At 39.3% G+C, this 26,869-nt stretch overlaps 2 protein-coding genes across 8 annotated transcripts; both read right to left on the bottom strand.

The window, feature by feature from the left end:
* Window positions 1-8,119: 8,119 nt before the first annotated feature.
* On the bottom strand, window positions 8,120-13,342 carry LOC140860212 (uncharacterized). Of its 4 annotated transcripts, XM_073263093.1 has the most exons (4): window positions 13,210-13,342; window positions 12,819-13,050; window positions 11,681-11,794; window positions 8,120-11,532 (listed from the first exon to the last, which is right to left on the bottom strand). In XM_073263093.1, exon 4 carries the CDS (start codon window positions 11,415-11,417, stop codon window positions 8,124-8,126), a length of 3,294 nt encoding a protein of 1,097 aa, XP_073119194.1. In that variant the 5' UTR covers window positions 11,418-11,532; window positions 11,681-11,794; window positions 12,819-13,050; window positions 13,210-13,342; the 3' UTR covers window positions 8,120-8,123. The 4 variants fall into 4 exon arrangements, with proteins under 4 accessions (XP_073119194.1, XP_073119193.1, XP_073119196.1 ...); XM_073263092.1 differs by having other exon boundaries at window positions 8,120-11,794; XM_073263095.1 differs by lacking the exon at window positions 12,819-13,050 and having other exon boundaries at window positions 13,210-13,323.
* Window positions 13,064-20,699, bottom strand: LOC140860213 (solute carrier family 40 member 3, chloroplastic). 4 transcript variants are annotated; one of them, XM_073263097.1, is made up of 14 exons: window positions 20,210-20,699; window positions 19,051-19,258; window positions 18,872-18,935; window positions 18,165-18,289; window positions 18,000-18,089; window positions 17,744-17,917; window positions 17,556-17,630; window positions 17,300-17,401; window positions 17,101-17,218; window positions 16,881-17,024; window positions 15,913-16,019; window positions 15,704-15,817; window positions 14,511-14,812; window positions 13,064-13,370 (listed from the first exon to the last, which is right to left on the bottom strand). In XM_073263097.1, exons 1-13 carry the CDS (start codon window positions 20,356-20,358, stop codon window positions 14,516-14,518), a joined length of 1,767 nt encoding a protein of 588 aa, XP_073119198.1. In that variant the 5' UTR covers window positions 20,359-20,699; the 3' UTR covers window positions 13,064-13,370; window positions 14,511-14,515. The 4 variants fall into 4 exon arrangements, with proteins under 4 accessions (XP_073119198.1, XP_073119199.1, XP_073119200.1 ...); XM_073263098.1 differs by having other exon boundaries at window positions 13,064-13,367; XM_073263099.1 differs by having other exon boundaries at window positions 13,064-13,367; window positions 14,515-14,812.
* Window positions 20,700-26,869: the final 6,170 nt, after the last annotated feature.

Here is a 26,869-nt window from a genome sequence, read left to right as displayed (position 1 = left end):
AGGATATCCATACTCGCAAGTATGTGGTGAATCCTTGACAACAAAGCATCGACTCCTATATGTGTCGTAACTGTACCCAATCCCGACACCTGATGACCCCAATAGAGTCGGTAAACGAGTCAAAGTACAGTACTAGCATATAGAGTCTCAATGATATTTCAAGTAATAAGGACTAATGGTGTACAACCAAAACCGCGGACTTTATCCACTCGATAAGTGATAACCACTTGAAAAGTTCGAATAGGGTAGTTCGATCATTCATCATATGAATATCCATTTGCATGCTTTGAACATCTCTATGTTCCATACCAATGAAACATGGTACTCGGCATCGCAAATGCTAGTCTCAATCTCGAGCGATCCTTATCCCTTTTTTGCGGACGGCTCAATTGACTAGGAACAGTTTAGAATATACAGTGACTATAAGATGTGTTTAATGATAGCCATCCCCATGTGCTACCACATCGTACATACACTATAGTATATTCAAGGTCTTTATCAAAAACAACAATATTATATCATAATATAACAATATGAAGAAAGATAAAGTCAATACCATTATAAAAGTGTAAATTATATTAAACAAAAGATTGTTTTACATAGAGTCATAAAAGCCCTTAGCCACAAGTTGTCTAACGGGGCACCCACTCTTTCATCATATTCATAGCTTATATAGGAAATCATTGCATGTTCGATGTTTGGCAACTTACATGGAATATTGGAATACCATCTTCTCCTCTTTAATGGTTTGTTCCCCTCTTATTGAAAATATGCATGAGATTATGTTTGCTTGCACGGAAAGATTTAAATTAGATAGATTAATTTAATTTGACGAGAAATTCAAAGAATGTAGATGAAATGATATTCATTTTGAAAATATTTCAAATTCATCATAATCGTCATTACATCTACATAATTAACAAAATGGTCGATTTGAAAATCATCAAGTATAAATTTAGGCAAACAATTCAATAGATATAAATCCAAAGTTTCAAATCCCTCAAGAGAACATTTCTTAGCGGGTGTTTCAAAATTTTGACTATATCTGATATACCTCAATAAAGTGATCTCCTTGGATGAGCTGATGAAACTCCTCCAATAGAAGATGAACTGCTACCGACCTGAAATCACGAACAAGAGTGTTAAGGGGGGCCGGAAGGTGTTCTGGCGTATCCCCTCCGACGCTCAAGTCAGATGCTAGGATAGCGAAATATAGAGAGTGGTGTGTGCGCACAAGTAAAAATTAGGATCCAAATAATGAAAGTAAACCTGGTATTTATAAGAGAGGGCTCCGAGTCTTGCGCTTACTTTCCTTATCCAAAACCCAAGAATTCCGGGATCAAAATCCCGGATATTTTGGATGAGATCTCGCCCAAATATACCCTGGCCAAGGAAATAATAATATGCTTAATCTGAGCTGCACTGCCCTCATGAAAATCACTTAGTTGTCGTCCTCTAAGGACTAATAGAGAAAGTGATGAATGAGCTATTACCAAACTCGTGAGCTCACTACAAATGACTGATCCTAACATATTAGTTAGCCTACTGAAGTTACTGTATTAACCCCTCTACTAAGCTAAACCCCTACTGACCTCGGGACCGAGCTGAACTCCCGATCTACCGAGCTGAGCTCCCGACCCGAACTGGTCATTACGATGGGAGAGCTTGCCCGAGCTCCCGACCCGAGTTAGTCATTACGATGGGAGAACTTGGCCGAGCTCCCGAGCTCCTGGGTTGACCCCTCGGACAGTTCTGGCTAGTTAAGGATTGATCTTTACCTTAGGGTCATCTATAAGCTGAGGTGATTTCCTCACCCGGGTATCACAAGTCCCTCCCATAAAAGTCGAATTGAGGTCAAAGACTCGAAATTCATTTTTATTCTGAGATGACCCTAAATGAATGTCGAACTGAGGTGCCTCACCAAGCCCAGCTGTCATTCTGACAAGTATTATGTAACGGTAACTTTTCGAATCCCACTCGATCTGAGCCGTCCACCTGTCCTACAATCAACGACCTGAATTGATTCGAGCTTTCTATAAATAGGCCTCACTGTGAAAAATTTCATTTTAACTTTTTCCGCTTCTTACTACTGTGAATTCTCTCTTGAATTTCCTTTATGAGCTTCTTTGCTTCCTTCTCTTTCTCCCAAGTTTCCGAGCTTCCTAAGTAAGTAAATACTTTTTATGGCCGCTTCTTCCCGAGCTCACTCTGGAAGCTCAGACGAAGTGTTCCGTGAGGTGGATCAATTTGATTCCTCGCCCTTACTCCCGCAGGAGAGCCTATAAGCCAGAACCCTGCTCACCCCTCGACGTCAGCTCAGGAGGATGACTTGGGCAATGATCCCGATGTCCCCGTGGTGCCGTGGTTTGAGCTATACCCTTCCGAGCTGGATGCCTCGAATGAGGGCAAAATAAGGGCTCTATCTCATGCTCCTGCGGACTACGAGTTCATTATCCCTGATCCTGATGACCGAGCTAACAATCCCCCAGAGGGATACTACACCTTTTATGTAGATCAGTTAGAATCCGGTCTTAGGTTTCCCCTGCCCCTCCTCTTTCAACAGCTCAGCCGTTACTATGAGCTTCACTTAGGGAAATTCACCCCTAACTCCTTCCGAACCTTGTGCAGCTTTGTAGTTCTCTTTAGAACACTAGGCTTTGAAGTAACTTGCTTCACTATCTGCAACTTTTTTCTCCCCAAACGTTCTGAGGAGGGCCCTTTTTATTTCTCCTGCCGTCCCAACTGTAAATTTTTCAAGGGTTCTCCTAGTTCGAAAAAGAACTGGAAGAGCTCCTTTTTCTTTGTTCATCCCTCTGATGACTGGGATATATGCTAGGTCTGGAGGGATGCTCTCCCCCTCTTACCTGTCCCCGCCCCGGGCTTCCGACAGGCGGAATTGTTCACTGGGGCCCTAAGGGCTATAGGGGGAAGGTGCTTTGATACTGCCGCCCTGCTGGCGGAGGATCTACTCTGCCACCACGGGCTCAGCTCGGCCGACGTTTCGGTTTGAGGAAACTTAGGTACGGCCCTTCCCCTGCCCTGGCTCCATTTTACTATTATTATCGTTATTTAACTGAACCTCCATCTTACTTATTCAGAAAAAAGGGTCATGGATGCTGCCATGAAGAGAATGATAGAGAAGAAGAAATCAGCAGCTCCGCCAGGGAGCAAGGCTGGAGTGAGCTCGGCCAAGCCCAAAGCTGCTTCTTCCCGAGCTGCTGCTGATGCCTCTGAGCCCTCTACTTCTCTTCCCAAAGGCTCCAAGAGAAGTGCTACATCCAGCCCCCCCCTCCCTAAAGTAGTAGAGCTGGATTCGGGAAAATCTACTATTCCCGAGGTAGTGCCTCTTCGACAGTTCAGGTCGGAAAAGCCCCAAACCCCCGTGGTTCGATGTCGCTCCAATTTCTTCGACATGTACCATGATGAGCTTCGGTTAGTGGGGGTAGGCCCTACCCCAACAGCGGGCTCAGTCCTTCGGGACACGCTTTCTCAAGCCGATGCTGACTATGTAAAGAGCCTTGGCTGGGCTCAGCTTCTACAACGCTCCAATACTGCTTTCGCTGAGGTGACTTACACTTTATTCACTTTATGTTCAGCACTTTATACTCAGCTCATAACATCTACTTGCTCTTTTCCTATTCTAGGCCGTCGCTCTGAATTCCGAGGTGTCCCTCCGAGCCTTTATTGCTCGGAAGCAACTCATCAAAGACACCAGAAGCTACGAGGCTCATGTTGCTGATCTGACCCAGAAACTGGAGGACTTTAACCTTGCTCATGACAAGAAGGTGGCCACTCTCCAAGCTCAGATGGAGGAGATGAGGATGGGTTTCCAGGCCGAGAGGCTAAAGTATCAAAATGACCTCCGAGTCTCTGAAGTGCAAAAGGAAGTCCTCCAAGGGGAGCTCAAGGGATCACAGGATCAGCTCGCCCAAGCCGTTCGGGAATTGGAAACGTCCCGGGTCGAGCTGACCAAAGGAATCGAGGGTTTTAAAGAAATCTTCCTGAAGTCTGATGAGTACATGGACGAAGTCGCTGTCCAAGCCTATGGATATCTGGCCAAAGGATTCCAGGGCTGCACTAACCAATTCAGGGCGGCTGACTATCCTCCTGAAAGGACTCCCATAGACTTCCTAGATTTGGATGGGCTTGCTCTTGCTGTCACTTCAGGGGAGGCAGCAAAGGAGGGTGAGGGCGAGGCTGATAGGGGCGAGGGTGAGGGTGAAAATGAACATTAAAATTTTTTGTACTGGTGGATGTAAACACTTTTGATTTCCTTTTGCTATTACGAGTGCCTTTGTTTTCTTATTACTATTATTTCCGAGCTGACCTTACTAAAGGGATTCCCCAAAAATGTTTTCAAATAATCTTCCTTGGAGACGAGCTGAGCTAAGCTCCCTGATATGAGACACCATAAACAATTAAAAATAAACCAACACCCGAAGGTGGGCCGAGCTGAGCTCCCTAAGAGGAGGCATAATTAACACTTAAAAATAAACTAACACCCGGAGGTGTTGAGCTGAGCTGAGCTCCATGAGGAAAGCAAAATACATACTTAAAAATAAACTAACACCCTAAGGCGTTGAGCTGAGCTGAGCTCCCTGAGGCGAGGTAAGATTATCACTTAAAAATAAACTAATACCCAAAGGTGTTGAGCTGAGCTGAGCTCCCTGAGGGAAGCACGATACATACTTAAAAATAAACTAACATCCTAAGGCGTTGAGCTGAGCAGAGCTCTCTGAGGGGAGGTGAGATTATCACTTAAAAATAAACTAACACCCAAAGGTGTTGAGCTGAGCTGATCTCCCTGAGGGAAGCAAGATACATACTTAAAAATAAACTAACACCCTACGGCGTTGAGCTGAGCTGAGCTCACTGAGGGGAGGTGAGATTATCACTTAAAAATAAACTAACACCCAAAGGTGTTGAGATGAGCTGAGCTCCCTGAGGGAAGCAAGATGAACACTGCAAGGTCGGATATAGGCTTAGAACGTCACACGGTCGGAGTAACCGAGCTGAGCTGAGGCGACCGAGCTGAGCTCCCTCCTCCCGAGCTGAGCTCTCAAACCGAGCTGGTAAATACGTCGAAGAACTTTAGCCGAGCTCCCGAACTAGCACAACAAAGCTCCCGACCCGACCTAACTTACAAGCCCCGAGAGCTAAAATGGACTCCCGAGCTCCCGACTGACTTACCAGCCTCGAGAGCTTAAATGAGCTCTTGAGCTCCCGACCTGACCTGACTTACCAACCTCGAGAGCTTAAATGAGCTCTCGAGCTCCCGACCTGACCTGACTTACCAGCCTCGAAAGCTTAAATGAGCTCTCGAGCTCCCAACCTGACCTGACTTACCAGCCTCGAGAGCTTAAATGAGCTCTCGAGCTCCCGACCTAACCTGCCTTACAAGCCTCGAAAGCTTAAATGAGCTCCCGAGCTCCCGACCTGACCTGACTTACCAGCCTCGAGAGCTTAAATGAGCTCTCGAGCTCCCGACCTGACCTGCCATACAAGCCTCGAAAGCTTAAATGAGCTCCCGAGCTCCCGACCTGCCCTAACCTGAACTCGTTCCAAGCTTACCTTGATAAGCCTTGTTTAATAATGAACTGTGTTGATATGTCAGTACTAAATGTGCTCCAGTTAAAATGAGTGTGTTTGGTTGAGCTAAAACCAAAGGCCAAAGCAATGTGGCTAGGTATTGAGCTAAACCAAAGTAAGGGGCCTAAGAGGCGTGACTAAGGTAGTGAGCTGAGTCAGAGTCAGGGGCCTAAAAGGCGTGACTAAGGGGATGAGCTGAACCAAAGTCAGGGGCCTAAGAGGCGTGACTTAGGTGATGAGCTGAACCAAAGTCAGGGGCCTAAGAGGCGTGACTAAGGTGATGAGCTGAACCAAAGTCAGGGGCCTAAGAGGCGTGACTAAGGTGATGAGCTGAACCAAAGTCAGGGGCCTAAGAGGCATGACTAAGGTGATGAACTGAACCAAAGTCAGGGGCCTAAGAGGCGTGACTAAGGTGATGAGCTGAACCAATATCAGGGGCCTAAGAGGCGTGACTAAGGTGATGAACTGATCCAAAGTCAGGGCCTAAGAGGCGTGACTAAGGTGATGAGCTGAACCAATGTCAGGGGCCTAAGAGGCGTGACTAAGGTGATGAGCTGAACCAATATCAGGGGCCTAAGAGGCGTGACTAAGGTGATGAGCTGAGGCACATTTACATCAATATTTCTGAAAAAGTAACTGCTTATAGATAAAAGTGGAATGTAACTTGCATGAATTACAACTTAAAGGAAAATTGTACTTGCAACATTAAGAATAATATTTGCGTAAATTGTAAGCGCTCCAAGGTCTCTTCAGCATCTTTCCCTTTAAATCTTCCAAGTAGTAAGCATCCGAACTGAGCCTCATCACAACCTTGTATGGTCCTTCCCACTTAGGATCGAGCTTCCCTACAGCCACCTCCTGAACTCTCCTGAGTACCAAATCTCCTACCTGAAAGCCCTTCCTGCGCACCCGACGATTATAGGACCGAGCTATCCTGTTTTTGTATGTCTCCATTCTGATAGCAGCAGCTTCTCTTTTTTCATCCAAAAAGTCTAAGTCTTCCATCCTCCTTTTTCCATTTTCCTCATCATAGAAAATGATCCGAGCCGACTCTTCTCCAATTTCTGCTGGCAGGACAGCCTCATTTCCGTATACCATACTAAATGGAGTCTCTCCAGTCCCAATTCTCGGCGTGGTACGATATGACCATAACACACTAGGAAGTTCTTCCACCCAATTTCCCTGGGCTTTTCCCAAGCGCGTCTTCAAGCTTTGCACCAAAGACCTATTAGTCACCTCCACCTGACCATTACTCTGAGGATAATGGACAAATGTGAAGTGTTGCTGAATTTTCATTTCTTTACACCAAGCTTGCACTCGAGCTCCTTGAAACTGCCTCTTATTGTCAGATATGAGCTTACGTGATACTCCAAATCTGCACACAATATTCCTCCACAGAAATTTCAAAACTTCCCCCTCAGTAATTCGAGCTAAAACCTCCGCCTCAACCCATTTAGAGAAGTAATCAATAGCAACCAACAAGAATTTCTTCTGATCTGGTGCTAGAGGGAAGGGACCCACAATATCAATTCCCCATTGATCGAAAGGACATGCTGCCACTATCCCTTTCATCAACGCTACTGACTGGTGCTGAAGTCTACTATGTCTCTGACAACTATCACAAGAAGTTACCAAAGCTATGACATCTTTCAGAATAGTAGGCCAGAAATATCCTGCTAGGAGGACCTTACGGGCTAGAGAATAAGAACCCAGGTGATTGCCGCAACACCCCTCGTGTATTTCCTGTAGGACATAATGAGCTTTCTTAGGGCCTAAGAATTTGAGAAGAGGTCCAGAAAATGACCTTTTATAAAGAACTCCCTCCACCATCACAAAGCGGAGACTCCTCTGTTTCAACTGATATGCCTTCTTCGGATCCCTAGATAACTTTCCCTTCTCCATGTATTTCAAGAGCTCTTTTTTCCAGTCACTCTCCTCATGAGCTAATGGTGTGAGCTCAGTAGAGGGTGTCAATTCCACTTGCACAATTATCTCCCTATTTTTCCAGTTATGAAGTGAGCTAGCCATCTTGGCAAGAGAATCTGCTTTCTCATTGCTTTCTCTAGGGATTGCTCAAATATCACTTCGTCAAAAAGGCCCCGAGCTTCCTCTATTACCTTCATATATTCTTTCAACTTTTCACTTTTAACCTCGTATGATCCATTCACCTGCTGAGCTACCAACTGGGAGTCGGAATAAAGATGTACTCGAATTTCCCCAACTTGTTTAGCTGCCCGGAGGCCGATTATCACAGCCTCATATTCTGCCACATTGTTGGAAGCTCGAAAATCCAACCGAACTGCCAATCTGATCTCATCTCCGCAGGGGGAAACCAAGAGCACCCCCACTCCACATCCTTCATTGTTAGAAGCACCATCAACATATATCTTCCACAAGTCCTCCTTCTCCTTATGTTTGGTTTCGGCTAGGAAGTCGGCCAATGCCTGAGCTTTAATAGCTGACCTTGGCTCATACTGAATATCATACTCACTGAGCTCTGTAGTCCACTTCACCAATCTTCCAGAAATATCAACTCAAGTCAATATTCTCCCAATTGGACTGTTGGTTAGCACCACAATGGGATGCGACAAAAAGTAAGGCCTGAGCTTCCTTGCTGTCATAACCAAAGCTAATGCTAACTTTTCCACCCCTGAATACCGAAGTTCAGCACCCTTGAGGGCATGTGAGAAGAAATAGATAGGATACTGAGTTGTTCCTTCCTGCCTTATAAGCACCGAACTGACTGCCCCCTCCAAGGCTGACAAGTAGATGTACAGTGGTTCACCCAAAATTGCTTTAGCCAATAGAGGGAGTTCAGCTAAATAATTCTTTAGGTCCTCAAAGGCCTTCCTACATTCATCATCCCACTCAAACTTCTTAGCTTTACGAAGCACCTTGAAGAAAGGTAAACTTCGATGAGCTGATCTGGATATAAATCGAGATAGAGCTGCTATCCTTCCTGATAGCCTCTGAACTTCGTGCAGACTACGAGGAGCAGACATAGATCGAATAGCCTGCACCTTTTCAGGATTAGCCTCTATGCCCCTCTCAGTAACTATGTACCCCAAAAACTTACCTCCCCTAACTCCAAATACACATTTCTCTGGATTGAGCTTCACTCTGTAAAACCTCAAATTCGAGAAAGTCTCCTCCAGGTCAGTCAACAGTTCCACATCATCCTGAGATTTCACCAGGATGTCATCCACATAAACTTCCACATTTCTACCAATTTGGGAGGCGAACACTCTGTCCATGAGCCTCTGATAAGTGGCCCCTGCATTCTTCAAACCAAAAGGCATCACTTTGTAACAAAAAGTTCCATGAGAGGTAGTGAAACTTACTTTGTCCTGATCTTCCTCCGTCAAAGAAATTTGGTGGTACCCTTGATATGCGTCCATGAAGCATAAATACTGATGACCGGCCGTAGAGTCAACCAACTGATCAATTCGAGGCAGTGGATAGCAATCTTTTGGACACGCCTTGTTCAAGTCCCTGAAATCAACACACATCCTCCACTTGCCTGAACTTTTAGGAACAAGGACCACATTGGATAACCAGGTAGGGAACTGCACTTCCCTAATGTGTCCTGCCTTAAGAAGATCATATACCTCTTTTTTAATGACCTTATCCTTCTCTGGTCCAAAGTGTCTCTTCTTTTGTTTTATCGGCCTTACTCCCGCAAGAGTATTGAGTCGATGAACCATAATTTCTGCGCTGACCCCTGTGAGCTCTGACACAGACCAAGAAAAAACATCCTTGTTCTTCTTCAAGCAACTAACCAATCTTTTCTTCACCGACGGGCTGAGATCAGCAGCTAATTTGACAATCTGAGCTCCCGGGCTTAACTCCACCTTCTCATGGCCTTCTTCAGACATCAGAAGCTCCTTCTGACCAAACATCCTCGGTGTCCGGCTCATTGAAACCATTCCTACCTCCCTCCTACTTCTCTTGGCATCAACCTTTACTTCGTTCACATAGCACAAACGAGCTGCCTTTTGATCACCCCGAACGACCCCCACTTCTCTTCCACTCGGGAACTTCAACTTCTGATGATAAGTGGATGCCACAGCTCGGAAATCACTCAGGGCAGGGCGTTCCAAGATTCCATTGAAAGAGGATGGTGCATCCACCATCGTGAAGCAAGCCATTTTGGTTACTCTCTGCTCCCCATTTTCAAGAGATAATGGGAGCACTATTTGTCCAAAGGGTTGCAAAGCATGACCTGTGAACCCATACAACTCCGTGGTGATTGGGTCCAACTCAAATCCTTCCAATTTTATTTGATCAAGGGTCTCTTTGAAGATAATGTTCACCGAGCTCCCAGTATCCACGAAGATGCGAGACACATCATAATTGGCTATGGTCAAAGTGACCAATAAAGGATCATTATGAGGTATCACCAAATCTTTTATATCTTTCCTTCCAAAATTGATATTCGGATCATTAGGACAGCTGAGCTGAGAATTTACCTCGAAGTTTTCCAACTTACGCCCGTGAGCTTTGCGAGCCCTTCCTGAATCTCCATCAGTAGCGCCCCCTGAAATCATATGGATCATACCCCTATGAGGGTGATTCGCAATTTGTTGAACCCTCTCTTCTTGACCATTTTGAGGAGCTCTTCCTTGACGATCACCTTGATTTTCCCCGCCTTCATTCCTCTGATTTCCCCATTGTGAGGCTCGGCCTTGACGAGGAGGATTTGCTCTCCGAGTCAGCTCAGCCCTGATTCGAGCATCCTCATAAATAATTCTTTGCACCTCCTCCCCTAGCCTCTGGTAGTCGTTAGTGAAATGTCCATATTCTTGATGAAAATCACAAAATTTATGAGACGGAGGCAAACGCGGGCCTCTTTCAGCATTCCGAGGTCTCGCAAGCACTTGTCTTTCCTCACATACCTGCATCGCTTTTTTCAAGCTCACTGAAAGTGGTACATAAGGATAAGGCCCTTTACCTCTGCTTGATTCTTCCGCAGTCCTCTTTCTCCCAACTTCCACTTTACCTTCTGCCTTTAGTCCTGATTTACTTCTTGACTTACTTCTAGATGTTCTTTCCTGCCTTCTTTGTCTCTGTGCGTCCTCCAAATTCACATACTTCTCATCTCGGCTAAGGAGCTCATCATAAGTCAAAGGAGATTTCTTAACCAAGGATTTGAAAAACTCTCCTCCCCTCAACCCTTGAGTGAAAGAGTTAACCAAGGTGTCAGCAGTGGCAGCAGGCACTTCCAGAGCTGCTGTATTGAAGCGTTGAACGTACTCCCTCAAGGGTTCCACCTCAGATTGCTTCAGATTAAACAAACTGAGGGAAGTCTTCAAATATTTTTTACTGCTCGCATATTGGTGTAGAAAAGCTGAAGTGAAATCGTTGAAGCTCCGGATGCTACCAGGCTGTAAGAGGTTGAACCATTGTTGAGCTGACCTCACTAAAGTAGTGAGAAAAACCCGGCATTTAATTGCATCCGAATATCTATGCAACATGGCTGCATTTTCAAACCTTCCCAAATGTTCCTCTGGATCTGAGCTCCCATCATATTCCCCTAAAGTGGGCTGCTTAAAATTCACAGGGAGTTTTTCATCTAGAATAGCCCGAGCAAAAGGGCTTTCCCTCTGCATAGGCCCAGGCCGACCTCCAACTTGCCGACTCAATCTCCTAATCTCTTCCCACACCGCATCCATTTGGTTTGGCTGACCTCCGGGTGGAGGGGGAGGAGGTGGTGGATTCTGACCCATGGCTGTTTGCACCGTTTGAGTGATGAAATGGCTGAGCTGATCTACAGTCATGTCCGCCACATTCCCTCCTCCCCTTCCTCTTCCTCTTCCTCTTCCTGCCATATCTACGCCTTAGCTTAAATTTCCCACAAACGGCGCCAATTGATATACCTCAATAAAGTGATCTCCTTGGATGAGCTGATGAAACTCCTCCAATAGAAGATGAACTGCTACCGACCTGAAATCACGAACAAGAGTGTTAAGGGAGGCCGGAAGGTGTTCCGGCGTATCCCCTCCGACGCTCAAGTCAGATGCTAGGATAGCAAAATATAGAGAGTGGTGTGTGCGCACGAGTGAAAATTAGGATCCAAATAATGAAAGTAAACCTGGTATTTATAAGAGAGGGCTCCGAGTCTTGCGCTTACTTTCCTTATCCAAAACCCGAGAATCCCGGGATCAAAATCCCGGATATTTTGGCTGAGATCTCGCCCAAATATAGCCTGGCCAAGGAAATAATAATATGCTTAATCTGAGCTGCACTGCCCTCATGAAAATCACTTAGTTGCCGTCCTCTAAGGACTAATAGAGAAAGTGATGAATGAGTTATTACCAAACTCCTGAGCTCACTACAAATGACAGATCCTAACATCTTAGTTAGCCTACTGAAGTTACTGTATTAACCCCTCTACTAAGCTAAACCCCTACTGACCTCGGGACTGAGCTGGACTCCCGATCTACCGAGCTGAGCTCCCGACCCAAACTGGTCATTACGATGGGAGAGCCTGACCGAGCTCCCGAGCTCCCCAGCTCCTGAGCTCCCGACCCGAGCTGGTCATTACGATGGGAGAACTTGTCCGAGCTCCCAAGCTCCTGAGCTGACCCCTCGGATTGTTCTGGCTAGTTAAGGATTGATCTTTACCTTAGGGTCATCTATAAGCTGAGGTGATTTCCTCCCCCGGGTATCAATATCCTTTGGAACTTCTTTGGTTTTTTTGTTCCAGCCATTCATTCAACAATTATGAATGTCACAAATACTTTGTTTCATTATCAATAATATACGAAACGAAGATTTTCGATTTAGCTACCAATTTTAAAATTTCATCGGACGTCGATAATGTTTGAGGTTACGTAATTGATTTTTTGATTGACGTAGAATAATGAAAAAGATGTGGGAGTCTTTTTTAGCTAAATCCATATGATGATCAAGTAATGAATGATGAAAAAATGGGAAAATATAGGCTAAGGATACAAGGCCGAGAAAATCTAGAAGCCACATCCTATGATTACTTGTCAAAACTCAAAACCTCATGAATCTAAATATAAGTTTAATTTTTTTTTTTAAAGTTTTAACTTGACTTTTGATTTATTTATAATTAACACAATGAGATCGAACTATGACTCTCTTCTATTGAAAGATGTTTATATCGCTGCAACACCACATGTGCTGCGAATTTAACTTATTCTTGTCCCAATTTTTTCACAATGAGCTTAAATTAATATGCATTTTACAAGATCCATCTTTACCTGTTATTTTCAAGATCAACTTGTATATAGAGGTAACAAGATCACCAAGTAGTTAGAACTTGAATCCTGATGAACAGTTCAATCTATTGGTGACAATGAAGAGTGAAAGCCCCTCAAATCAAGTGCCATCCCAAATGAAAAAATCCAACATACTCTAAAGCCAACTTCAACATTATCACACCAATCTTTTACTCAGCTCTTGCCCATAAAGAAAGTTGATTGAATCTCATTTCTGTATTATATCATGAAAAATGACAGTACATTTAACCTGAGAATCAATGGTTTTCTAAAGAAAATTACTATTAATGATCAATTCTTCACTCTGTATGAGAACTAATATACACTCCCTAAGGCCAAACTGCTATAAAAGGCGTGGTTGCTATAAACTTACCAGCTGTATCGTTAAATATGTACATTGTGAGACTCTACACAATCTGACGGTACATTGACAATGCCAGGAATTCATCCAAGTGGAGGGTGGTAACAGCCCCTTGATGTTCGAGTTTCATAGTCGTCGGTGTGCTACATTTGACTGTTGCAGAATCGCTACTGCTGTAAACACAAGCAAATCAGTTTATTAGCGTACATCTAATCTGATGCATGCAACTTTATAATCCGGATCAATAACTGCTAACAGTAAAGAATTTGAATTCTGTACACTTCATTGTTGTGTTTAGTTGGTATGATTAAAGTAGAATTTCTCAATAATGAGTTTTTGTTCCTACTTTGGTAACCATCTCTTTTCCAGCTTGTTACCTTTCCGGCTCGGCACAAATCCATGTTTTGGCCTGGCTAGAAATCCTAGAATAAATGTGTTTTTATCACCTCCAACATCTTAAGCTAAATTACAAGGTAAAATACAAAAATATCCTTTCCACTTACAAAAGTAAAAGTAAAATGCTTCCTCCACATATCCATATTCACTTGTCAACTATTTCTCCCATGGAAGATTCAAGGTCATGGTACAGAAGATTCAAAGGTCATATTACTGATTTTCACCACTAGTAGATAGCACTAGAGTGTAAAAAAGGAATAAGAGGAAGCACGGGGAAAAAGAAAACAGCAAAACATGACCAGTGGCTCTGTGATGGTGGGGCTTCGGTAGCGCAGATATGATGCTAGTAGAAAATGTGGGTCCTGACTGTACTGCAATGGTGGTGGCTGTGTTGATGTCAAAGCAAAATAACACATTTTTTTCTCTAAGGATGTAGTAAAAGAGAGGAACGACGGCTCTTCATTCAATCACAAAATAGCAATGCTTATCAGTTAAATAATCAATCACACTGTCATCCCATCAATACAACCAACACACCCTAAGGACTTTATTCAAGTAATCTAAAGACAGGTGACTAGTGAACCAAAGAGATTGATTATATTTATGGAAACCATATTCCTCACCGAACATTCATATTCTGCGACCTGGATTTTGAATCAAGCAAGGATCTCATCTTACTGCTAGTAATCAATAAAAAGTGGAGCATAATCATCAAACTTCAACTTAAAAAATAAACTCAATATTCTCTATGCTCCCAATATTTTATTCTGAAATTGTTAAAATCAAACACAATAATTGGTTCCAACCATTCTTATAACTGAAACCATGAGACACTGCACTTGGAAAACAGAAAGTTTGATGTAGAGCAAATCGAATAATAGTAATCATTCAAAGAACGAATAAAGAGCATGCACCACTTACATCATGAAAAGGATGGTTCAAAAGAAAAGAGACTCCTTTGTGTATCAGTTCGATTCTTCAGCCATCTACAGTATAAACAAGCTGCCCCAACCACTGATAGAAGTGACAGCACGGCCAGAAATCCAAAATGCGAAACATCGTTTACAATTATCACAATCCCTAGCATTACCGCCTCAGCCAAACTAGCAACCGAAGCTTCTGTAGTCCCAATAAGATTCGCTTTCGATGCAGGGATCCCAGTTTGTAAAATCTGTGTCCCTACAACATCATATGACATGTACCCCAATCTAGACAATACCTGTTCATGGGAAATATCTCATTGGGTCACAACATGCTTAGGAGAAAGGTCCACCATGAAGCTAAGAAGCAAGCATCATAAAGCATAACGAGAATCTATAACATTCAAACTAGAGACAGTACCTAAATCAAAGCATATGCATCCAAACATGCGATACAGAACAACATACAGCACAAGCTTACCAAGTCCAGTCACAAACATTTGAAAAAATCCAGTAGAGAGCACAGGCTGAACTTTGATTGTTTATTATGTTAAATTCCTCAATTATACATAAATTGTCCAACCCATAAAAAAATCCAAACAAATTTTCTTCAGAACAGTTTTGGCAAAGTTAAATGCAGCTATTTTACACCAATACAAGAAAAACTACTCCTCCAATGATTGAAATATGAGTTCTCTCGAAATAAGCTGAAACTCAATTGTCCCTACAATAATTTAACTTCAAATGAATATGAAAGCAACAAAATATTGACATTCCTAATCATCATTCAAGTAATTTAATTCAGCGAATCAACATGTTTGCATAAATGAAGAATAGCACTTCAATGATAGGCTTAAAAACTCACAAACTGTTTAAGTTTTCACAACAAACAAAGGCTTCACTTTTTTAGAATCGTAATAATAAGACAAAAAGTAAAAAAGATTGCAATTTATTCTGAAGATGAATGAAGAAAACATGACTAAGATACTCAAATTGTACCACATTAAACCCCATTAAGCATGTCCAATAACACGTGCCATCATTTAAAGGGATGGTCTATTTCATGTTCCATCAACGGCTGTTTGCCTCAGTTATAATTGAATAAAACGTATAAAGTTGCCCAAAGGACTCATTCACAATTTTTATACATATATCTAGCATTTGCAGATGGAAATAGAAAAGGAACTCACAATTAAACACAAGAAGAATAGAAATGGAATTTTCTGAGAAACAGAACCAGTCCAGTACACAGCAACAGCCATCATGAGAAGTGAAGCCTGAAAGATGAGGCCGGCTGCTCCGGCCTGCCACAAGAAGTACTTTGAGATTGCGAAAGATTAACACAAACAATATAAGAAAAATAAATCCAGTAAGAACTAATGTGTAGATAGAAAAAAACCTCGAGAATGCCAAGTCGCTTGACCATCTTTACAGATACAAATGTTGCAGCAACACCAATAAAAGCAGATAACACATTGAACCCCCCAATAATCGAAGGTCTTAGACCTGAAAAGAATCTCAAATATGTCAATACAAAAACACTAACTATCACCGGAATATCAAAGAAATTATTAGCATCTCCAGATCATTTGCAATATGAACATAAGAGAACATTTATCTCAATTACACATCTTCATCATACAACCTTTATGACACTGACAACTTCCCTCAGTATCATAATCTCACAAAAGAAATGTTAATAGAATTCCATTTTCAACTTCTTCCAATCAATCTCGATGTCATTTTAACTAATGGGGACAAGAAAAAGGATGAGGGTGGTTGCAACTCCATCATGCCATATAGTCACTACTCATCCTGTTGCCATTGATCTTAAACAAGCTACATAGCTTTTTCTGCGAATAATAAACATTGACGTGTCATAACCAATTAATTAGCCACAATCAGTCACCTCATTGGCTATGAGTAAAATTGGACATCAAAGATGAATTAGGTGGACCAAAACTCTCCTAGTAACTTGATGCTTGATTGCATTCCCTGTAACTTCACCTGGAGATCCCACATCACACACTTTTCTGGTATCAGCTTTAGATAGAGATATTCATGAACTTCAGTTCAAAATCATGCCTCCTATTAGAGATGTTTTATGTTTCTTTACATCTCGACAAAACTATGTTTCACCGGTCAAGAACATGAATTTCACCCGCCTCTCCATGCATCCGAACGAATTTCAAAACTATCGTGATCAAGGAATCAAATATGCAAATCTTCAATTTGACAGCAATTATAAATTCTAGATTTTTATTCAGTACCAACTTGGGAAAAAATTAACAGAATTTGTTGAAATTTATAAACTCGTAAGTGCCATCCAGGAAGCTAATTCAGCTAGTTTAAGAGCCTAAGCACTACCATGTTGTGTTAAGAAAGCCGTCATCAGACCACCGGGAGCAAGTACATTGAAGTAGAGCAACACATAAGCAAGGCTTGCTGGGAGAACAGGTTGTTGAAGGTATTCAAGCCACCCATGCCTAATAGATTCTACACTGCTAGCCACTGTACAAACAAAAGCAAAATCATCACACTATCGAAAAATCCAAAATCCAGAACAGCGTGGATTACTAAAACTTACATATATTTTTGGGATCTAAGATAGATAATGGAGGGGAACAACTGCCACCACTTTGTGGACATTTGGCACGGTCCAGGACTCCAGCAGAAACCTTATTAGTTATCCACCCGAGAATAACCTAGATAATGCAAAAAGAAAAAAAAACTCAGAAGATCAACTAGTTCAACGACATTGCAATAACTAAGTTCGATGACGCTACCACGACAGGCAATGACCATATCATCAAATTAGCAGCCAGCATTAAGCATGTCACTGGTTCATATTTGGATAAAAAAATGCCAAATAATGACGCTCCTGTAACCTGCAGTTGTACCAGAACACAAAATTATTAGCACCAGAGTTAATACTGAACAAAAACCATTATTATTTTTGCTAACTACTAAATTCTAATCCGTTTAGACATGCGTATGAATATCATGTAATGCGAAAAAGTAAAGGATTACAAATGCAATCACCTCGCACACGAGGTCAATACGGCTGAGAATTGCATTTGCTTGGGCAAGAGCAATAGGTCTGTTTGTCCCTGCCAACTGAAATAAATGTATTCCAGACTTTAAAAAGCATGAAAACATGATAAACAAATACTAAAGAGACTGAAAGAGATGCTGCAGCAAAAGAAACAGAGAAACCAAAAAGGACCTACCAAAACAACCCAATCACGCTCCATAGCGACTCCCAGAGCCAATCCACAGAGCCTTTCAACAGCCAGAGCTATTACAAGCACAGAAAACCAAGGTTTGACAAGAATAGAAGACACAGTAGAGTGGACAGTATGGGCATGGATTATGATTCCTACAGATAACAACTGAGCAGCTCCCTGAAACAAAAACATGACTGTAAGAAAGTGGAATCAAAGTTTTCAGTTCCAATAATGTTGATTTCAAGTGAAGAATAAGAACCTGGATAATAGTCAAACAATTATATGCAGGTAGTCTAGGACAGCGGTCCATAAGTTTCCCCACTAAAGGACCTCCAACAATGACTGCAAACTGTTACAACATGCAGATGATTAAGAAGATAATCCCAGTTCTGGCTTTAAATAGTAGTTTATGTGGATTTGATACCTTAGCAAAAAAGCCCATGACGGCCACAGGACGAAGACTAGGATGAATTGATGCAATGGCAGCAGGCCAAGCAAAATTCCAGAGCTGCTCAACTGAATTCCCAGCCAAGCAGCAAGCGTATAAAGCTAATGTACAAGAGACATTTTGTTAAATACTGAGTAAACATGAATAAACAATAGCACCGCTGCAGATATATCATCTTATGTAACCACTTCCATTTGAAGAAAAATATCAGGGAAAAAAATCTAAAATTGTAAGAATATCTACACGCATGAATCGGCATGAAATCAGTCTGTTCACATTAAGAGAACTTTTTAGTAAAACCAAAGATAATATCTGTCATAGTGATAGTTCTTTTGAAATGAAAATATTAATACTGAAAAAAAACAAAGAAACTGAGGTTTATCAACTGGACTCTGAGAACCAAGGCAATCCTCTAATTCTATGGAAATACAGGAATCGTTGAAGAATATGCAAGTGCCTCTATATCTGAACTGTAGTTTTATAGAGTGGTGCAAAGCTGATCGAAAATAATTGTTACATAGGAAATAGGAAATGAGATGGAATGTACTTTAATGAAAATATGGTTTGCATTTGCAGGAACTTATAATTTTTCAGTGGAAGTTTTATTCTCTAGATGAAAATTCATTTAGAAAATTGTCCATCAAATCAACGAGAATGCTATCACGGTATAGGAGCACACAAACCATAGAGTCCGGCTGGATGAGCAGGAGTGGCAGCAATTGCATTCTGCTCCTCCTCTGACAAAACCTACATGATCCCACAGAAAGAAAGAACAACCAAAAATCAAGATATCTAGACTTGCATAATTCAAAGATGAAATGATACTGAGGAATGGGGAAGAGTGAGACCAAGCAAGTCTTACAGGCAGTGTCGTCAAAATAGTATCCACATAAGAGTCACCAACCAGTAAATTAAGCCCTTCAGTCTCCAGAGTATCAGATTCGAGATGAACAACTGGAATTAAACAGTTTGACTCAAGAGACATAGTATCCTCGTGAACTTCATTGATCTCAACGGAATGACAAACGTCAGTATCAACCAATGAACACCGTACGCTAAAAGTGTTAAGCCTGCAAATGAATCACATACTTAACAATAGTTATATACTAGTAGTATTTGTGTGCGCACAATAAATACTATATTTTTTTTATACAAAGTTTTTGTTAACTTCAAATATAGAATAGAATAAAAAATATATATTTTGGCTTATGGTTTCGATATGCAAGAAGTTGATATAATTATTAAAATTTTACAAAAAGGAGAATAATTTTGGAAAAACTTAAAAAAAACATATAAATGTTTGATATATAAAATTTTAAGAAAATAAGTAAATGCAATATCAGAAAAAAAAGGATTAGGAAATCTACATTCGGTGACCAAAGGTAGTTACTGAATGACACAATCTTAATTAACAGGATAGATAGTCGTGAATGGCAACCATACAGAAGTCACAAACAGCAGAATATAACTGCACAAGGGAAATTAACAGCCATGGTTGGTAGAGGAATTTTTGGTAGAAGAAATTCTCGTCCATTTCAAATATAGAATCTAAGAGTCTCGGACCATAAGCCATTGAAGGAAATAAATGAAAAACACAGAAGGAAACAATGGAATATATTACTAGAACGATCACAGTGACTCATCCACTACTTAATCCTAAAAAAATACTTGATGTCAAATGTAGCAGTTAACATATGCGCAATAGTTCAAAATTTGGCCAAAGCCAAAATTTCTCAAGGCAATTCAACACCAACTTTGGACGTAATGTTTTACTTTATAGGCTTGATTGATATACATTCAATTAGCTCAATAGGAGCTTTTACTCATTCTTTGGCCCTCAGCTTGTAACTGAACCTCCATCCATGCCTACTTAAAGAATCAATTTTGCACTCCCAAGCATAAATCCTTCCAGTTTTGGCCATAAAGCAATCAGCAACAATATAATCTTTTAACAAACTTTCCCAAAAAAAAGTAGCCAATCGCAATTCTTTTAAAACACAAGAAAATTGAATTGATGGTACCTGGAAGGCGCGTAATGCGGATTCAACCATCGTCGAGCATAAGATACTCCACCAGGGCGTACTCTACGGTGATACGACGACGTAGACTGAGCTCGGACATGGGAGATAACGGCGGAAGGCTGGCCATGAGCGTTGATAAACACACCCATGGCACTCTTTCTCCGTCTGTACAACTCCAAACTGCTAATGCTAACAATAATTCTTGGGATTCTTGATGAAAAGTCATGCAGCCTCCTGAACCGATCGATGGAAACAGCACAAAATCATGCCAGTGAAGGGAATTCAGGCCACGCCACCAAAACCACTTCGAATAAACTTTTTCGCTAAATCAATGGAAGAATTTTGCAACTTGTGGGCATTGAATTTCTGGGAAAATCGCTAATTCGTTTTTGAGGTAAAGATTAATCGATTGATTGTTTGAAAGAACAAGGATAGTGTGCACAGCCTACAGGCTAGAAATCACGCTGACGTGTCCCATTTCTTTCCACTCCCAAACCAAGCCCAGCAATTATAAGGGAAAATGGGGGATATGGACGGGAAAATGAATAGATTTTGAGGGTAGGGTTAAGCACTTTTTTTAAGTCAAAATTAGAGGTTTTTTAAAGCAAAAAATTATAAATTAAAAAAGTGTTTTTTTTAAAAAAATGTCTACAAAATTCAAACGGGGCCTAAGTCTTGAGTTTAAGTGTAAAGTTGAGTGTGTAAGTATAGGTGTATGTATATAAATGTGCGTGTGTGAGTGAAATGGGAAAAGTGCTACTCACCTTAAAAAAAATGCTACCCCATGTGAGTGAAATGGGAAAAGTGCTACTCACCTTAAAAAAAATGCTACCCCAAACTTAGCAACTTAGGATTACAAATTTAATTGCACTAAATATAACAAAGTTTGAAAAATAAAAAATTAAACTCTTTAAATATTCTGATGTCACGGCAGCGAATAGAATATTTAAATAACAAGAAAATCGATTAAAATAATTTAAACAAACTAAACAAGCGTTTAAAAGTAATTTAAATAAATACACAAACAGAAATAAAAATCTTTAAAATGATTTGGACAATTAAATATGATTTAAATAAATAATCTAGACATTTAAAATAATTTAAAATAACTAACCGCTAAACTTAGACTATTTAAAATAAATAAGTTGGACACTCGAAAATATTTAAACAAATATGCTAAACAGTTAAAAATCATTTAAAAGAATAAACTAAACAATTAAAATTAAAATCATTTAAATATGAAAGCTTAAACTTTTAAAATATTTAAAACAATTTAAATTGCACAATAAAATCATTTAGACAAATAAACAACTAAAAACATTAATTAAATAGTTAGTTCAATATAAATTATTTGAATAAATAATAAAAATATCTTATTAGCACATTATTCACATAAGGAATTTAATCAATTAAACTAAAAAAATAATAATCCTAATATTTATTAAATTTAATGCATGAGATTTAGTAGTTTGGATTTTTGGTGCTACATATATCCTTAACAAATTTGATTAAAGTGATTCTTAAAGATCTAAGGGGTAAAAGTTTTACGGTCCCACAATTAATTGATTCTCAGTTAGGAAAATGCTTGGTTTTTGAGGATGTCGAGTTTGTGGGGGGAGATAAAATTATGAAAGTTATCTTTAAGGAAGAATATTTTAATATTCTCACAGGTGTTATTGACATTGATCAAAATTCTATTTTGAATTTGTTTAAAACACAATACGATAAGACAATTTAAGAAAATCTCTCATTCAAGATATATTCTGAAAACACAAACTCTTACATCTCAATAACCTCGTCATTATGGAATTCTACTCGAAAGAAAATAAGTGCAATATTAGGTAATTTGATTGTATTTCTCCAAGAGAATAAGGTCAACATTGACATGATAGAAAACAATTTTTTTCAATTTCTATCGAGTCATAAAAATTCTAACTCTCGAAATGGATTGATGTCAATATAAAGAGATAAAATCTATGAAAGACAATGACAATTGATAACTTGTCCCATTGCCTAAAGTGTGAAGTTCATTGGTTCTAAATGGATATTTAAAACCATGAGTATTCAAAAGGTAGTGTGGAAAGATATAAGGCTCGTCTTGTCATTAATGAGTTTTTACACAGTAAGAGGATACAATTGTAAAGGGTCTTTCTCTTTGGTTTCTTTGAAGGACTCTTCAGAAACATATTGACATAGTATTGAATTTTTTAATAAATAAATGATATTTTTACATTTCATCATGTGATCATCTCGTTTGGTTTTGAGATGAATTTGGTCGATTATTGTATATATCATAAGGCCTGTGGGAGTAAATATATTTTTTTGGTTTTGTATGTGATGATAGCCTACTCGCTAACAACGATATAGATATGTTGCATGAGACTAAGAGATTTCTAGCTAAGAATTTTGAGATGAAATAACATGATGATGCAACTTTTGTACTGGGTATCCAGATACATTGGGATCACTCTCGATGTATTCTTGGATTATCACAGAAAAACTATATCGAGAAAGTTCTCAAGCGATATGGGATGAAATATTTGTAAAACAGGTGATACCCCTAACTTAAGGGAGACAATTTAGTCTCAATCAGTGCTCTAATAATGATTTAAAGAAAAGAAATATAAAATATTCTTTATGACTTAGCAGTAGGGAATCTAGTGCACTGCTAAGGTATATACACGTAAAGTTTTTTTATATACGTGACTGGGATGTTGGACAAATATTTAAATAATTCAAGAGTAGACTATTGGAAAATAGTCAATTACTTATTATGAAATTTACAGAAAATAAGGAATTTTATGCTCACATATCAGAGGTCAGATCGGTTTTGAGATCATTTGGTATACTGACTCTGATTTAAGGGATGCCTAGATAGTGTGAAAGTATGTTGGACTATTTAAATCTACTGTCAACAGATGTCATTTCACAAAAGAGTACTAAAAAGTCACTTGTTATAGTCTCTTTTGTCATGATAGTAGATTTTATAGTGTGTTATAAGGCATCCAATCAAGATTCTGATTATTGAAGTAAGAGTTCAGAGTGAATAATGTCTATAAAGCACATCAGTACAAACTCCATAATTGTGGATCAACTTGCTAAGGGACTATCACCCAAAAGGTTTTGTGTGCACATTATTTGTATGGGTGTTTTGTCAATTAAGGATATTCAGTTTTTGTGGGAGTTTGTAATTTTAAATGCTTTTATAAACATGTTTCAGTTATTCGGTTTTTTGGTTTATGGATACATAAGATAAGGTTATTTCTGCAGAAATAAAGGTTTGATTTATTCACACTCTGACTCTGTTTTGGTTGATCTCACTAAAGTTAAGGGTGGACTAGTTGGAAATAGGCATGTTAAGATCACGTTACATGAAATTTCCAGGCTACACATCCACATCATAATCCATGTCGTTCAGTTATATGATATATGTGACCAATGATGGGTCGAGTTACGATGAATGTGACAAAGGCCTCTTTGATCCTATGTTAATATGATTGATGGACCAAATTATCAGTAGATACATTTCGGTAATGACAGCGAAGTTGAGCTCATTTGGTTATTTTTTCAAAACATAATTATAAAGTTTCACATATAGCCTAGTGGGAGATTATTGGATCATAAATCCAACGTTGAGCTTATATGTAAATAATTATGTATTGTGGAATGTCAAATAAAGTTAGCTCATAAAAGTGATCTAAATAAAGTTTCGATTTATTTGGGCTTCAATGTATCTAATAGAGTGTGATCTTTAATGTGTAGATACTAGTAGGATTTTCTTTTTGATTAATGGGCTTAAATAGAATCCCAAAATATAAATTAGGGTTATGGTCCCCAGATCACACGACGTTGACAACACTGTCATTCTGTTCTATTCTATTCTATTCTCATCGATAGTTCAAGAGCATGAGAGAATTGAAGGAACTCTCAAGGAAAATCGTGTTGATCTGGAAGGCCAAACCATTCAGATCTACATCAGTATCAATGTTATCAATTAAGATACGCTTCCGCTTCAGTTTACAGTTATAATCTTGATGATTTAACATGATAATTCTGGATTTAAGTTTATATGGATTTTTCCCCCAACACGGAATACTTCAACGTGGAATGTAGGATTTTTGGAGAAATAATCTTTGACAAGACGAGAAAGCATGTCTTCACCATCTCGATTCACATGTCTCCTTGAATTTCTAGATCGTGCATTCTTTAGGGCTGTTTGGAGTATATGCTCTTCCTCTTCAAGAAGCGTAATCATCATTCGATCTTCATCATCTTCCGTATCTTCCCACATCTCATTTCCTCAAAACTCAGAAATGAGACGTTCTGTAGCACGACGTGGATCTTTAAACATTTTTATTATAAGTGTTAAAAATTTGAAAATATTGAATGAAAGAAATGAAAGTTTCAAACTATATTTTTAGAATAAAAGTTTAAATTTTAAACTATCCATTGCACGTAATTAAATGTAATACTATCCGTCATGCACAATTCGATGTTACATTATCCGTTACACATAATTCAACAATATACAATTTGTTACACAAAAACATTGTTATACTATCCATTGCACTGTATTGATTTTTTTTTATCTAAATAATTTTTTTATGGTTATTTTATTTTTACTTATTAAATAAAAAATTTATGAATTAAATCATTACAATGATGTAATAAAATAAAACACAACATGATATATTACTAGTTGATAATAAAGAACAACATAATTAATCACATTCGTACACAATCGATAAAGACCGACATAAAATTTAAAAAAACATAAACGTACACAAACTGTAACGCTCCGAAAATTTATTATCGAATTAATTGGCAATTAAAATAATTATTGAGTGGATAAAATAATTATTATTTCCAAATGAGTTATAGAGTGTATTCATAAAATACACTTGACAATTAGTCAATGAGTTTGACTATTTTTGGATATCTGGAATATTGACATTTTGAAATAATTATTGAGATATTGAAATAAAAATAATTATTTATGCCAGATAATTTAATTTAGAAAAGTATTTGACAAAGTTGACTAGTCATAGTCTAAGTTTGACTCAATAATTAATTTGAGAAATTATGAGTCCAACTGGCTGGTCAAAGTCAATAATTTCAGAAATTTGAATTAATAGATGTTGGGTGTATACCGGAAAAATATCAAATTAGAGACTAATTTTACCAGTTGAGTATCAAATAAATTGGTTCGGGTCAGGAAATTATCGAGTTGCTATAAATAGAAAAACACACACACTGAAACACCATAAAGAAAACACAGATTCGGATTTTTCCCCATTTTCAAGGGATTTTCTCGACCAGTACTGTAGCAGGTCGCAAAGATCGCGTTGCCGGCCGTTCATCGTTGTTTCGATCAAAGATCCGAACGGTCAAGTTGTAGCCAAGATCAATACAAATATATTGGTATAAGGAAATGGACAATCAAACGGTTGGATCGCTGGGAAATCAACGAAGAATAGGCGGGTTCGCGCAGGTACTGTTCTTCGTCTTCTTCGCTGAGATTTCGCGATTTCTAGCTTGTTTTTGTTGGTTTTAGAGCTATTAAACGATGTTATGAGGTTTTTAGAACAATTAGCAAGCCTAGTATTGTATTTTGGTGTACAAATAACACAGATCGGAGCATTTTTGGGGTCATCGGAACCGGACTGAAATTTGAATATCCCGGTCGCGTTGGAGCTCCGTTATGGTCGTGGCTTAGATGTTTGGAATCGTCTCGTCGAGCTCTACAAATCTGGAAAATTTCATAATTTTTGGACAAATTTTTGCCGTGTCGTCGTCGCCGCCGTCTTCTCCGGCGAGCCACCAGATTTCGACATGTTAACCATTTTTTATTGTCTCGACGTGATAGATCCAAATATCCAAGTTTCGAGTCGAGATTCAAAGCCGTGAAGCGGTGAGAACGCAATAAAGTTTGCGAATTTTTGGTTAAAGTTTGACCAGAGTTGACTAAGGTTGACTTTTGACCATTATGTGATTTTTCGCAGATCGAAAGCTAGTTGAGGATATTAAGAGTCATAAATCAGCAGTTAGGGATTTGAGTTTTCCAGAATTGAAAGATTATGAGATTCGCGAGTTACGATCTACGAAACCGGTTAAGTTTTCGTGTGTTAGAAACGCAAAGGCATGTTTCTATCCATTCTTGCTCACCATTTAATTCATATGTACAAGGTTTTATGCATTAAAGGTATGTTAGAGTGCATGGTATGTGGTTTAGAACAAACTCATGAAAGCATGCATATGACTTAAGTTATGATGTATTTCTGCCATGTACTCGTTCAAGCCTGCTGATCCATGGGTTGCAGTTTGAGTTAGGGTCCTTACGGTCGGGTTATTTTTATTCCGGGTTTGAGTAATTTAATTTGTGTTTAAGTGATTAACTATTGGATCATGGGCTTGGTTAGCTTTAATGCATAATTGGGCTAAGTTATGATTCGGGTCAGATTAAGAGTTTATGGGCTAGATTAAGTTATTAATGAGCTAGCTTAAGTTGATGAATCAATTTTTAAATTAATGAGTCAATTTAAATTGATAACAGGCTATTCTAGCAATTTATGAGCTTAAGTTAAATGGGTCAGCAGCTCGAACAAATCTATGGAAATAAATGGTCCGTAAATATATATTTAATTCGTGCATGTATTTTTA

This window comes from Henckelia pumila, chromosome 4, assembly GCF_033568475.1.
Source record: "Henckelia pumila isolate YLH828 chromosome 4, ASM3356847v2, whole genome shotgun sequence".
NCBI lineage: Eukaryota > Viridiplantae > Streptophyta > Magnoliopsida > Lamiales > Gesneriaceae > Henckelia > Henckelia pumila.
The sequence above is the reverse complement of the archived record's forward strand: the minus strand, read 5'-3'. Positions and strand labels throughout refer to the sequence as shown.